Below are 12452 nucleotides of genomic sequence, written 5' to 3' on the forward strand. Positions count from 1 at the left end.
TTAGAGCGATGCGCGCTCCCGCGAGAGGGGATGCAATTTTGGGCAGGCATGCGTTTCTGGACATAACACCGGAAGAGAGAAGCTGTTAAATTATACAGTTCCAGCCTTTAGCAAAAACAACCAATGCACTCCTTTAAAGCTAGTCAAAAAAACAGACATGTGGTAAGCTTAATATTGCTTTTATTCAGTTTATTTCACTTTAAAAATGCTCACAGGACGCTGCACGGTCGGCTGCAGAAACGGATAAGGATGAAAACCATACTTGTAATTTTATTGCGTAACCTTTAATCTGAAACGCTGCGGCGGCAAACGATAGCAGCTGTCAATCATAACGGCTGGCAGCCCTCCGTGTAACCGCCGATTTGCAGTGAACAGTTTTTATCAAGTAAGAAGACTAACGTTCATATACTTTATCGGTAAGTATGATTAGAAACGTATTGCCTCATGGAAAAAGTATGCGTCTAACCATGGGTAGCCTTAGAGATGATGCCGCACCGTCATTTAGCCTAGCATGTATGGAAAAAACTGGTTAGCATCTCGTCTTTTGTACGTTTTTACTACCTCTCCGGTATAAGGGGAAACAGTGTTTATGACATAGTGATAGAAATCATGTGGTGTGAATTCAGACAAAGTCGGTAATTTGACCAACACATCAGGAGGGAGGAGGTACGGGTCGGTTTCTAAGCTAGCCACTTCCAAACTTGGTGAATCCCGCCGTCTATGAGCCCCAACCAGGTGTGCTACGTTCACAAACAAATTAGCTCGATTCGAACAAGTAGAAGCCATGAATAAACTGGCAAGACAACTTTGGAAAACAATTTAAGTCGCTCTGTTCAATAAACCGTCCCTCACTTCCGACGTCCGTCATGGCGCCTCGAATGATTTAATGACGTAGTTGCAAAAGTAGCTAGTTGATTTCGCCAACCTTGCTTAGCTGACCATGAAAGCTAAAGTTTTTCCTGTCCCTACATCCCCCAGAATCCTGTGTGGTTCTGGATCAGAGCTAAGAAAATTTATTATTCTATTAGATGCATTATCTATTGATATTAATCATGTGTCTATAGCAATATATATTGTTTTGGTTTATTGCCCAGCTCTGACTGATAGCCTGCGTTTTAAAAATGAACAAGTGTCAACTGGGGGTGTCATAAATTGTCTCCAGCTGACAGGAAGTTGTACATGTGAGTGGTAGTGCAGAGCTGTGTGTAGGCCTGAGTGTGAATGAATAATTTATACAAACAGCAGTGTTTCTCTTTCTCACTTCCGTTTCCATTTTAATGAAGGAAATTCCCCGTAGAGGATAATTCTACTACCTGCATGTTGGGCAGGAAGCCAACGCAGGGTTAAAGCTGTAGATTTGAATCAGGATGTCGTCAGAACAGCGAGTGCTTGCTTTGTCTTCTCAGAAAGTGTGATGGTAAAGCATTGTGCTTGTAGATCAGCTGTGAGGGTTACGTAAAGCTGCGTTAATTATGTAGAGAGACTCAAATGCCCTTCTTAAGTGATTCCTCTGTTGACATGCTGTAAGTGTTTACTTTGTCACCTCATTTCTGCATAGCCAACAGATCAGACTGCCCTCCACTTTTCAATTGCAGGAAACTCCTCGAGAATCAGAATCGCCTTTTTGCTTCCTCATGACATCACGGTATTATCGCCAGGGGAAACGGGATAGGAAGTGGTGTGGGAAGTTGAAAAGGCAAGGTCAAATGTGTCAGAATAAGGGGTGGCTCCCTTCCTGTGCCAGGGCCTCCTCTCATGCATGGGCTTTAAAAACCTGGATGATTTTCTTTTTGGGATTAACCAGCAGAAGTCTTTCTTGAACCTCCTGCAGGCTTTCGATTTTTTTTATTTTTTAAGGATCTTTACAATCGGTTTTCTTTACCGTGCGTCACTGGTGATGTTTCAGGAGAAACGGTTGGGTCACAGTAAGTCTGATCTGCCGCAGCGCTGCGTTCAGGGTGCAGGCCTGGCTACCGTCCAGATGATTTGTCTTCATTAAAGCTGGGAGTTCGGTTCACGGCAGTGTTTTCATCCATGTTGACAGGAAGCCAACCATGAAGGATGCAATGTGTTTAGCTGTTTGGCTGCATTTACGCCTTGTTGTTTCTGTGTTGATGTGTGCGTCTTTGTGTCCCACATGGGCATTACTTCTTCTTCGAGATGCAGAAATCAAATTTTTACAACATTTTGTCTCTAAAAATCTTCCTACCCCTGCAAACCAGGTTTCTTCTGGAGAGACATAACATGTAATTGTGATAAAAATAGTAAGAATTTGACCTTTTTTTTGCAATTTTTCCAAAAGACCACATTTAAATTCACTTGTAAGCTCATAAATAAGGAGTTATGAGATGGAAATAATAGCTAAGTAGGCTCACTTAATAAGAGTTTAATGCTGAGTTTTCTGGACTTTGTGCTGCAAAAGCTCATATCATTGACCCAAGATGCCAGTCTTTGTTAGACAAAGGAGCTTTGGAGGTTTTTATCATCCCCGTCTTATTGTACCTGAGGGAAAGATGAAGTTTTGAAATGATTCCTGGTAGTCTGTCACTGTCCATTAAACAGTTATTTAAAATGTTTCAATTATTGCTCTGATTAATAACTAAAATACAGTAAAGTCTGTTGGCAGAATAAAATAGAAAATTGAAACAGAAGTAAAAGGAAACGATAAAAGTTAAACAAGACGAAGAGGTAGAAAACCAAAAGAGGAAAAAGTAAAACACAGTCAATAACAACCTGCTTCTTCATCGCAGAGTTTTATGGGCCATTAAGAACTTTGCATGTAAGAAAAAAGAAGAAAGATTTGGAAGCGAGTTAATATTCTCAGCGTTCTGGATCAGCTGAAGAACTTGAAAAGAACTGCAACAAGTAAAGATTACATCGCTGCATGATAAGTCTACAGATCACAAACACATGCCTGGTTTTTCTCCATCGCTTTGGGTTGAGATGCATCAGATTTTTAAAATATTGCTCAAGTGGAAGAATGTAGTTTTAGAGACTTTACTTTATGTGCATTAAGGTGTAAAACATCCCCACTGTTCCTCACAGTAGCACTGGTAGTCTATTTTTTTCATTGTGTGGAATTATTAGAGCAGCTGTTTCTCTGCAGCTTAATGACTTTCATATTTCAGACCTTCTTTGGCCAAAAACATCCCCAGTTTGGTGTTAAAATGTGACTTCAGTCACTGAAATCTCTGCTAATAAGCAGAAAAAAAAAAACATTAATTAATGTTCCAAGCACCATCACAAACTCCAGAATCGGCTCAACTCTGCAGCTTTTTCTGAGGAGGAAACAGTTTGGACCTTTATCTGCCTCCCTATGCTCATTTCATTGTGTTGCATCATACCTGTAATATTAGCACCAAAGGCAGATACTATAGAATGAGTGAAAATGGGACGTTTCCACGCACAAGAAAAAAGCACTGCATGACTTCTTTAAATCTTTTGACCTGATGGAGAGATTGACCTCTTCTGCGATGTCCGTTGTGCTGTCAGTCCATCTCCGCTCTATTTCTGCCTCCGATTTCAGTTGTAAAAATTATTGAATATTAACACGTGGGCGTTCTCTCCGGTTCTTGCAGACGGAGAATGGGAGTGCCCTTCATGAAGCTGCCCTTTTTGGAAAGATGGATGTGGTTCGCCTTTTGCTTGACTCAGGTTGGTCTATAAATATGCTGCTATAAAACAAGTGCTGTGCTTTTTATAGGCCTGCGCTCCCCTTGGTTTTATCGTAACCTGCAGTCAAATGCTCCACATGTCTAGTTATTTATGTAGATGCGAGGGTTCAGTCTTTTTCCCCTCTGATGAATCAAAGTTAAACTGCTTGACATATTTTATTCTTGGCTTTTGATAATCACATGTTGCAGGATGTGATATCAATGAATCACTCAGTTTGATTGTTGAAGTAAATGACACAAAATTGTATGAAAATGAATTAAAGCTAAAACCACATTTATGGTGAAACGGTAAGTTAAACCCTGCACTACTTTCTGGACAATGTTGTCCTTTGGTTGCGCTGCCATCTTCCCTGCAGCTCCCCGTTTCCTGCAGGACTTCCTCCGTTGGCCATGCTCCTTCTGGTCAGGGTTACAGTACATCAACATCCTGGATTGCTGTAAACTGTGCTGTCATAAATCATTGGACTTCCTATTTGAAGCTTTGAACGTATTGTACATTGCTTTGCTAAAATAGTCATAAAACCTGAACAAAATTCACATTTTGTCAACCACAGACTTAATTTATGTAGTAGATGAAAATGCAACATGGCTTGAACAAATGAAAATCCGAAAAATTTGCTTCACTTTTGTGTTAATTATTATTTTGCGTGTGAATTTCAGGGATAGACACCGATTTGAGAGACAGTCAGAGGAGAACAGCGCTGGAGATTCTCAGAGATCACCCAGCGCCTAAGTCTCAGCAGATAACCGCTCTTATTCAAGGTAAGAGACACAGACTGTCACTGAGAATTTGGGGTTGTTGCTGTTGCACAAATAAAAAAAGGTAGCGGCTTCCAGATTTAAGTGGAGATTTTTGGTGTTTTCATTTTTTCCACACCTGACTGCACGGTGGTTTGTGTTTGCTCAGAGATCAGCGGCTGCTGTTTGGGTTTTATTGGCTGTAGGTGACGGTTGAGATTGAATTTGTTGGATGGTGCGGACATATTGAGCCACAGAGCAGCATATTGGCACATATGACCTTGTGACCTTTGGAGCAGGTTGTTGTCTAACTGAGAAATCTCATTTGTTGAGAAACTTTGTCTTCCCTCTGGGAAACAGTGGAAGTTGCTCTGATACCAAAAACAATATAGCATTCATTCCACATCTCTTCAGTTGTCTCACAGGATGTTGATGGGTTTCTGGAATGTGTAAAGAGAAAAGCAGTTAGTTTAAAATCTTTAAATCTGTTTAGAGAGTAACATCTAGTAGCAAAAATGCAGAATAAAAAAAAATGTTGTGGGATTTATGTGTTTATTTAGAAGTTCAAGCAATGATTTAAAGCGGAGCGGCAAAAGCAAATGCAGTGGATTAGGAGTTCTTGCTAAGAACTGATGGTGTCATCCAGGACATGTTGCTGTGGAATATCGTCTCTGCTGCTCAGAAATTAAGTTGTGACAGTCTTCAGTCAGAGGCCTCTTCAGACTGACTGCTACTGGAGATCCTTCCTCTCCACAGTATCACCACCAACAATTACTCTTGAAGGTACTTGAAAGATTAAAACTTAGTGTAACTGTTCCAGTGGGCTTTCTTGTGTTTGTTTGGAGGTTCAAGCACTGGAAACCTGATTGGCATTAGGATATTAATCCACTAAATGTGTGATAGGCTGGTTCTAAAACTGTTTTTGCAGGTAGCATTTATCAAAAGATATATTTTATTTCAGAATATTTTTTCCCCAGGTTGCCGCTGTGTTCTTTCTCATGATCTTAATTTAATTTGACCTCAGTTCATTGGACTTAAATCATTAGGTAACTGGGTCATAGATTGGTCCTTTGCACTTTAAAAAATAACGACTCTTTTTGCAGTTTTTTTCTTTCTTCAACCATGCATTAAAATTCCAGTTTTTGCTCTCATACATGTTTTGTGTTTAACCAGTGATTACCAGTGTGAATTTCCTCCGCAGTCCCCAAGGATCCAAAAATTACATCTTACAAACGCGGTGCACATTAAAACGCTGTAATCCTGTGGCTTGGACGCCCTCTCTGTCTGTCATCGTGGCAGCTATGGCGTGTATAACGGGCACGTAGTTATCGTTAATTTAAAGCAACAGAGATAAAGGCGCACAGAAACCAAAGAGTAGTTGGATGAAGAGCATTTGCCAGAGCCAAAATCAACCACAAATGAGGTTTAATTAGGAGGCAAAAAAAAAAAAAAGAAGAGAAGCAGAGACTTGGGAATGTGACGAGCTGGCAACAAAACTGATAGTTAAGCAGAAAAACACAATGAAATGCAAAGAAGGCCGTAATCTGAAGTTAAAAGTACAAAAATCATGGATGGAGGAGTAATAAATTAGTAAAATATTTTCCCTAATCTTATCTGTTCCAGTTGGTTCCTTAATAAGGATTTGGGTTTTTTGTTGGTGGATGAAATTATAAACTGTTCCAAATACTCGACAGATTTGACTCCGTATCTTCAGGTGTCTGCAAGAAAGATGCAGGTGAAGAAAGTGTTTATTTTTCAGCATCACAGTGACATGAGTGTTTACTTGATTTAGCAAGAAGTCTGGCCACTGTGTGTTGAACAGCTGAGAGGTGTGAAATTGATGATCTCTCCCAATTGGGAAAAAGATTTTTACAAGCAGTCTGAATGCAATGACACAAACGCAGGAATAATAACTTCCAGACTTGCTTAGGAGGCGATGCCTGGTATCTTGCAAATGTTCCTTAAATGGAAGAAACAGGAAGGAGAAGTAAATCTGATGTGTGTCAAAGAATAGTTGCTGGGCGAAAATAAGCAACTTAGGATACGTGTACATTGGAAACCACTCAGTGATCCAAGATAAACTCTTGGTGATGGTGGACAGTTTAAAAGATAAATACAACTGAATGTCATCTGCATAGATGTGATGGGCGTTGTGTAATAAAGACTGATTATTCTCAGCTAATGGAAGAAAATAATGTGCCCAGAATTGAGCCTTGTGGAACACCATAGCTTAGAACTTGATGCAGGATCTTCTACAAAGCTACTGGCGTCACACTACACGGTTAATTGAATGCTTATGGATCTATATTAAATGAGTCTGAATGTTAATATTGAATGAAAATGACAACTTAAAAACAATCTATTCAAATGTGGAGCATACAAGTCAAATTAAAGGTGGAACTGGTTTTAAAGTTGACAAGAATCTGCCTTAAAAATGTTCCTTTGGAACACGGTTTGTCAGCATAAAGCTGAAATACTCTATATTTTAAGATGCATTTTAATATTCTTTTCAATTAACAATACATACAAGAATAAAGAGATATTTAAATGGACTGGTCTGCTGTGAGCAGATGTTTTTCCACGTCTTTATTCAACTGGACTTTGCATATTTATCACGGTTAAGGAAAACGATCCTGCTGCTACATTATAAATAGTCCTGCGTTAACATGGAAAAAAATCTTTACATGTATCCTTAGGAAGGGATTACAGCATTCAAAACGTAAAACTTCACGCCGCAGCAGATGTCTGTCACAAACTGTGTCTATCCAAATCCAATCTCACCAAGCCAGAAGTGGAAAGATGTTTGGGCATCAGCATGAACGGGAGGCTGGCTGTGTTTGCGTATGATGGGAAGGAAGAAAGGGTGAGAAGGGCGCACAGCTGCGGCTGGGTGAAAGGATCAGCTGCGAGCCATTTCCTGTTGGAGAGGAGATGGAGAAGGACGCACGCATGCAGAGAGCTGGTAGCTGCCGAGACCCGGCTTTCTGGCACATTGTTAGGAATGATTCTCACTTGACGTACTGGACGCCTCATGCTGCACACAAAAACAAAAAAAATAAAAATAAACCAACTGGTTGTCATTATTCTGCCTGATTTCTGCAGTTTGTAGAGAATCTGTAGCAAATACTGAATAAATATGTCCCTTACTTTCAGTCTTTTCTGTTGGATTCATAATTAAATGCCAAAATTGGGGATTGTAAACAATAACTCAATTAATCGCATGATAAATTAAAACAAGCTCAATAATTTCTATTTGCATGATTTATAGTTTTTCTCTTTCTACCAGAAACTGGTCTCCAGTTTGGTTCATTGGTCTCATCTAGCCCTTTTGTTTACAGAGACTTCATAATTAATTTTTATTTGGTGTTTCGGTTATTTTGTTTGTTTATTTTAGATACTTAAAATGTCTTCCAGTCACAGTGTTAAATGTTCATTAGAATTTAAAGTTTATTGATCTTTGACAATGTTACAATGTTATCACGATAAACATAATTACTTATCGCGATAACTTCTGGGACAATTTATCGTTGATCCCGCTTCGTCTCCTTCCTTCTCGCTCGCTGGAGTTTCTCTTATCCCCGTGTTGCTCTACAAACAGCAGACAGCTCTGCTGGCAGAAGCTGTGAAGTGATTTTGTGGCAAAGGAGAAGGTGTGAATTAAATGCAGCTCAAGCTGTTTTCCATGCTGCCGATTGCTCCACTTTATTGATCCAGGAAAAATAACTGAAGTGGGATCTCTGACCCGGTCTGGCTGGTACCGTTTTGTCCTTCCACTCGTTGACCGTCCATGTCTTTGTAGAGTACATGATGGACGACATGGAGAGAGAGGGTATTCTGGAAGAGCCGGTCCGGAAGTGTCCCATACCCGCACCTCGGACCTCGATCCCCTCGCCCGCTGCCTCGCCGTCCCTCCGACATAAGAGTGAGTTGGAAGACGGCTGATTTCTCAGTGTTTGTGTTTCCCGTTTGTGACCCGTTTTCCGTTTACTATCAGAGACCGACATATTTTTGTTTCAAAGACTTTATAATTACTTGCATCCCAGGGCATTTGGAAGAGAAAAAGGCCCGCAGCATCATGGAGCCTCCACCGTACTTCACAGTGGGCATGATGTGCTTTCCTGAAATTAACTGTGAAACTTTGTCTTGCTTATTTTACCCATCGGCTTTGAAACATTTAGATTAATGCACTGACTGTAGTTGATTATTCACAATTATTCAAATGAATCATGATTAATTGATTATAATCAACTCATTTAGTTATCAATTAATCGTTAAGACAAGACAGACTTAAGTAAAGAGGCCATTTACTGAAAGAACAACGTACTCAGATCAGTATTTAGGAAAAAAGTGTCCAAAACAATCTGTTTTGGATTTAAGATTAAAAAAAAAATCCCTGTGTGTAAATACAAAACTCCCCAAGTGACAAAACCTTGGCTTCACCTAGTTCAAAATCTGTTAAAGAAATGTCTCCAATTAAGCTCATTCTTATTTTAAAACAGAAATTTGTTCGTTTACATCTTTTAATGCATTTCTGATATGATAATTGAATATAATTTGATGAAAAATCAGCAGAATTAACCAATTTTCTTGTCTGATTAATTGTCAGAATAATTAATAGTTGAATCAAAGACTAAAATAGTCATTAGTTGCAGCCCTACTGTAGATGTGATCAAAATCTGATCTGTCACTGTTTTATTGTAGTCATTATTTGATCTTTGTTTTCCTCCCACTGAAAAGTGGTTTTGAGAAATTGGCCACAGGAAGTAACGGGTTTACCAATTAAATTCCTCGACTCTTTAATCCACTTAAACTAAAATTAATAAAGAGCTCGAGTTTTGTTGAAAGTTTTTCTCCACAGAATAAATGTGCTTTATTAAATTTTTTTTGTGTTGGTTTATGCTGCTGCAATAAGACACATCTAAGGCTGCCAACAGATCTGTGAAGGCTTTAGGTGGATGTTTAATACGTGTTTAAAATCCAAATACTCAGAATTTATAACTTCAAGTAATTCTGCAACAACAGGAAGGAAAATGGCTGTGAGCGCCACACAATGTGTTTAAAAAATTGGCTAGCCCTCTTAACGTTTCTGCTTGATCCTTCAATCAGAGGTTAAAGTAAATACTGACACTTAAGAGGCATAGTAACATTCCAGTAAAACCAGATTGTATTTGCATAAAATGATCACAATGCATTTGCTGTATTCGGTTTAGTTCATGAATTATTGCTCAGGACTATATCCCAGTTAGAAACTAATTAATGTGTCTGATTATCATAAAGACAGTCAGGTTGCTAAATATTCAAAATATGTTTTTTTTTTCCATTATTCTGTCATAAAAATCAGGTCTTCTACAGGGGAACAATTAGCACCCATCTGTGTAGCCATGTGTGAAACTGGTCCAACACTGCCCCCTCTGTTAGAAACATGGCATAACAAGTTACAGTCCTACATGTACAAAGTTGATTTTCATTGATCAGAAAACAGATAAAACAGGTCTAGTCTTCTATTTTTGCTAAACTAAATACTTTTCAATCCTCCTCCCCTCCATAGATGATGCCGTGACGAGCGAACTGTCCAAATTGCTCCACGACATCAAGAAGTGCCGGGACCGGGACTACTCCTTCGAGGAGCTCTGCCACACCATCTCGTCCCACTCCATGGACAGCTTCGGCAGCGGGCGGCTGTCTGACGAGGAGCGCCCCGACAGACCCAACGGCACCTTAACTCGAGCCAGCAAGGTACTTTTTAAAATTAAATTAGCATCTGGTACAAATCCCAGAAGTTTACATCCATTCATCCTGGGAGTCAGTGTCGAATTCCAGGGTGAAATGGTCATGATTTTTGTTGAAATTGATAAATGGACACAAACTAATATGTGGACAAATGTTGTTGAGCGACACTTTTTGCATTTGCCATGCTTCTGGCTGAATATGAGACAAAATTGTCCAAAAGCATGCTAATTTTATTTGGTTGCTTCTCTGCTTAATAGTCAGGTATGGACCTGACTATTAAGGATAATATTTACATTTCACTGAGTACAAGATCTTTCCAGTTTGTTTGGAGTCATTGTTCTGTTGGACAATTTTCTCAAAATGTCAACCACTGAGTATGATTTTGATCCTGTTTGAATGAGAACAAATCCAAAATAAATGCAAGATTGTTTAAATTTTAGTCTGAAAAATCTCTGATGTTTTCTAATAATTTTACGCTGGAAGAATGGTTTAAATAGCTCCTTTAAAGCCCAACATTAGCATGAAAACAGCCATGATGAGTGCATGTAAAGTGGTATGAGTCTCTGTTGAAACATTTAAAATCCAGTGCAAAAGTTTAAAAGAAGTCGCCATTAAATAAAAAAACCAAACAAATAACGGTGTAATCTTACTGTAACGTGGGATTGGTTGGTGTTACGCGCAGCTTCCTGTTTACTTCAGGAAGAGGCGTACGATAAACAGATGGCGTCTGAAAATCCCCTTTACGTTGTGCAGATTTAGCCCACGCTTCACATATCATTTCGTGGGCAGGAGTGTTTTGGTTTCCTGTGCAGATTATCGACACAGAGGGAAAACACTCATTTATACATTCTGTATTCCTGTTTTTACTTGCTCTGCTAAACATTCGGACTTTAAACTCCAACAGCGCTTCCAGGGAATATCAGATGGATGTTTGAGGGCTACGCTTGAGGGATTTTTGTCCTCCGTCTCCGTTATTCCTAGAAACCAGTCGGCTGTGTTGCAAAATAATTTATTCCCACTGGTGCAACCTCTATTTTTCAGCTTGTTTTACATTTCCTATCATTAAGAATACAAATTAGAGAACATTTAATCAAGATTTTGATTTCTTTAGATCCCTAACTAAGCCGAAATCGATGTTTTCTGATCCGAGTGGTTTTATTCAAACTTTGGGCTGTTTTTCTCAACACATAAAACTGACTTAAGACTTAATGTTAACAAACATGACAAGCTTGAAAGTTAATTTTCAAATGTTACTGTGGTAACACAAATGGATTCCTAATGCACATCAACGCACTGTTAGAGGCGCACCAGCAGTCATGGATTCATGAGAAAATATTTATTTCAGTCAGTAAGAGAAAAATGCTTGTGAACTTCTCTGCATGACAATAGTTAAAAAAAAAAACAAAAAACGCTGCTGCTGCTGTCAACTCTTCAAATTTATTGGGGTGTAAATGTTTGCAAAATAGTATGTAAATCTGCTAAATGAAAACACAAAATCCTTTCTAACAAGCAGCTTTTCAGCTGAGAAGGTAATTAAATATTTATGAGAGGAAAGGTAACGGCACGCGTTTTTGACAGATTCTAGAGAAGCTGCTGCAAATACTGATAAATAATAAGGCCTTATTAAAGGACCAACTCTTCAAACACTTCCTGCTTTCTCTAACTACTTCCAGTCATTTTTAACTCAACTTATCTATAATTGTCAAATATATATTTACAATTACATTTGATCTTGTTTGCTGGATTAAATTGACTCAATTGCTGATCAATATTGGTGGGGTTTTTTTTTAGTTTTTTTTTTCCCTTTTGTTCCTTGCTCTTTGTACTTTCTCAGATTCCCCAGCAGAGGGCAGTATCAGACAAACATGCTAGAAACGCCGTTCTTGCTGCAGTTAGAGAACGGCCGTCATGCGTTTGTTGAACAAACATCTGCTCAGAGCCTGCAGATGTTAGTTTTCTGTCATTCCTCCATGTTTAGACTAAAATCTGATCAAACCTTAACTGGATTTATTGGTTATTTTTACGAACCGGTCGGAAAACTTCAGTTTCATGCAGATCATTTCCACCAGATGCCTGCACAGAAACCAGCGTGTGTCTGCGCTTTGTGCTCTCTTGTCACAGCGCGTCTGTTTTTCTTCCTCTCCTTACTTTGAGTGTTGTGACACTGATCAATAGCTCATCATTTTCCCATTTCTGCTCTGTGTGAATGGAAGCCAAATTATATTTACCTGCAGCATTAATGCACTGAAACCATGAGGCTCACACACCTGTGACTGAGCAGTGAACACACACACACACACACACACACAC

The 12452-nt window shown here is 39.1% G+C and overlaps 1 protein-coding gene across 4 annotated transcripts in view; it reads left to right on the forward strand.

Moving 5' to 3' along the window:
- Positions 1-1907: 1907 nt before the first annotated feature.
- LOC103146228 (ankyrin repeat and sterile alpha motif domain-containing protein 1B) overlaps positions 1908-12452 on the forward strand; it is a 113833-nt gene continuing 103288 nt past the window's right edge. For 3 of the 4 annotated variants that reach the window (XM_007564057.2, XM_007564056.2, XM_007564058.2), the window contains exons 1-4: positions 3579-3654; positions 4335-4436; positions 8212-8334; positions 9961-10148. In XM_007564057.2, the coding sequence (XP_007564119.1) occupies positions 3624-3654; positions 4335-4436; positions 8212-8334; positions 9961-10148 (444 nt within the window). In that variant the 5' untranslated portion in view covers positions 3579-3623. Of the gene's footprint in view, positions 1926-3578; positions 3655-4334; positions 4437-8211; positions 8335-9960; positions 10149-12452 lie in introns of those variants that run through there. The other variant, XM_007564054.2, reaches the window with a different exon arrangement.

Source organism: Poecilia formosa, unplaced genomic scaffold, assembly GCF_000485575.1.
Source record: "Poecilia formosa unplaced genomic scaffold, Poecilia_formosa-5.1.2 Scaffold154, whole genome shotgun sequence".
Taxonomy (NCBI): domain Eukaryota; kingdom Metazoa; phylum Chordata; class Actinopteri; order Cyprinodontiformes; family Poeciliidae; genus Poecilia; species Poecilia formosa.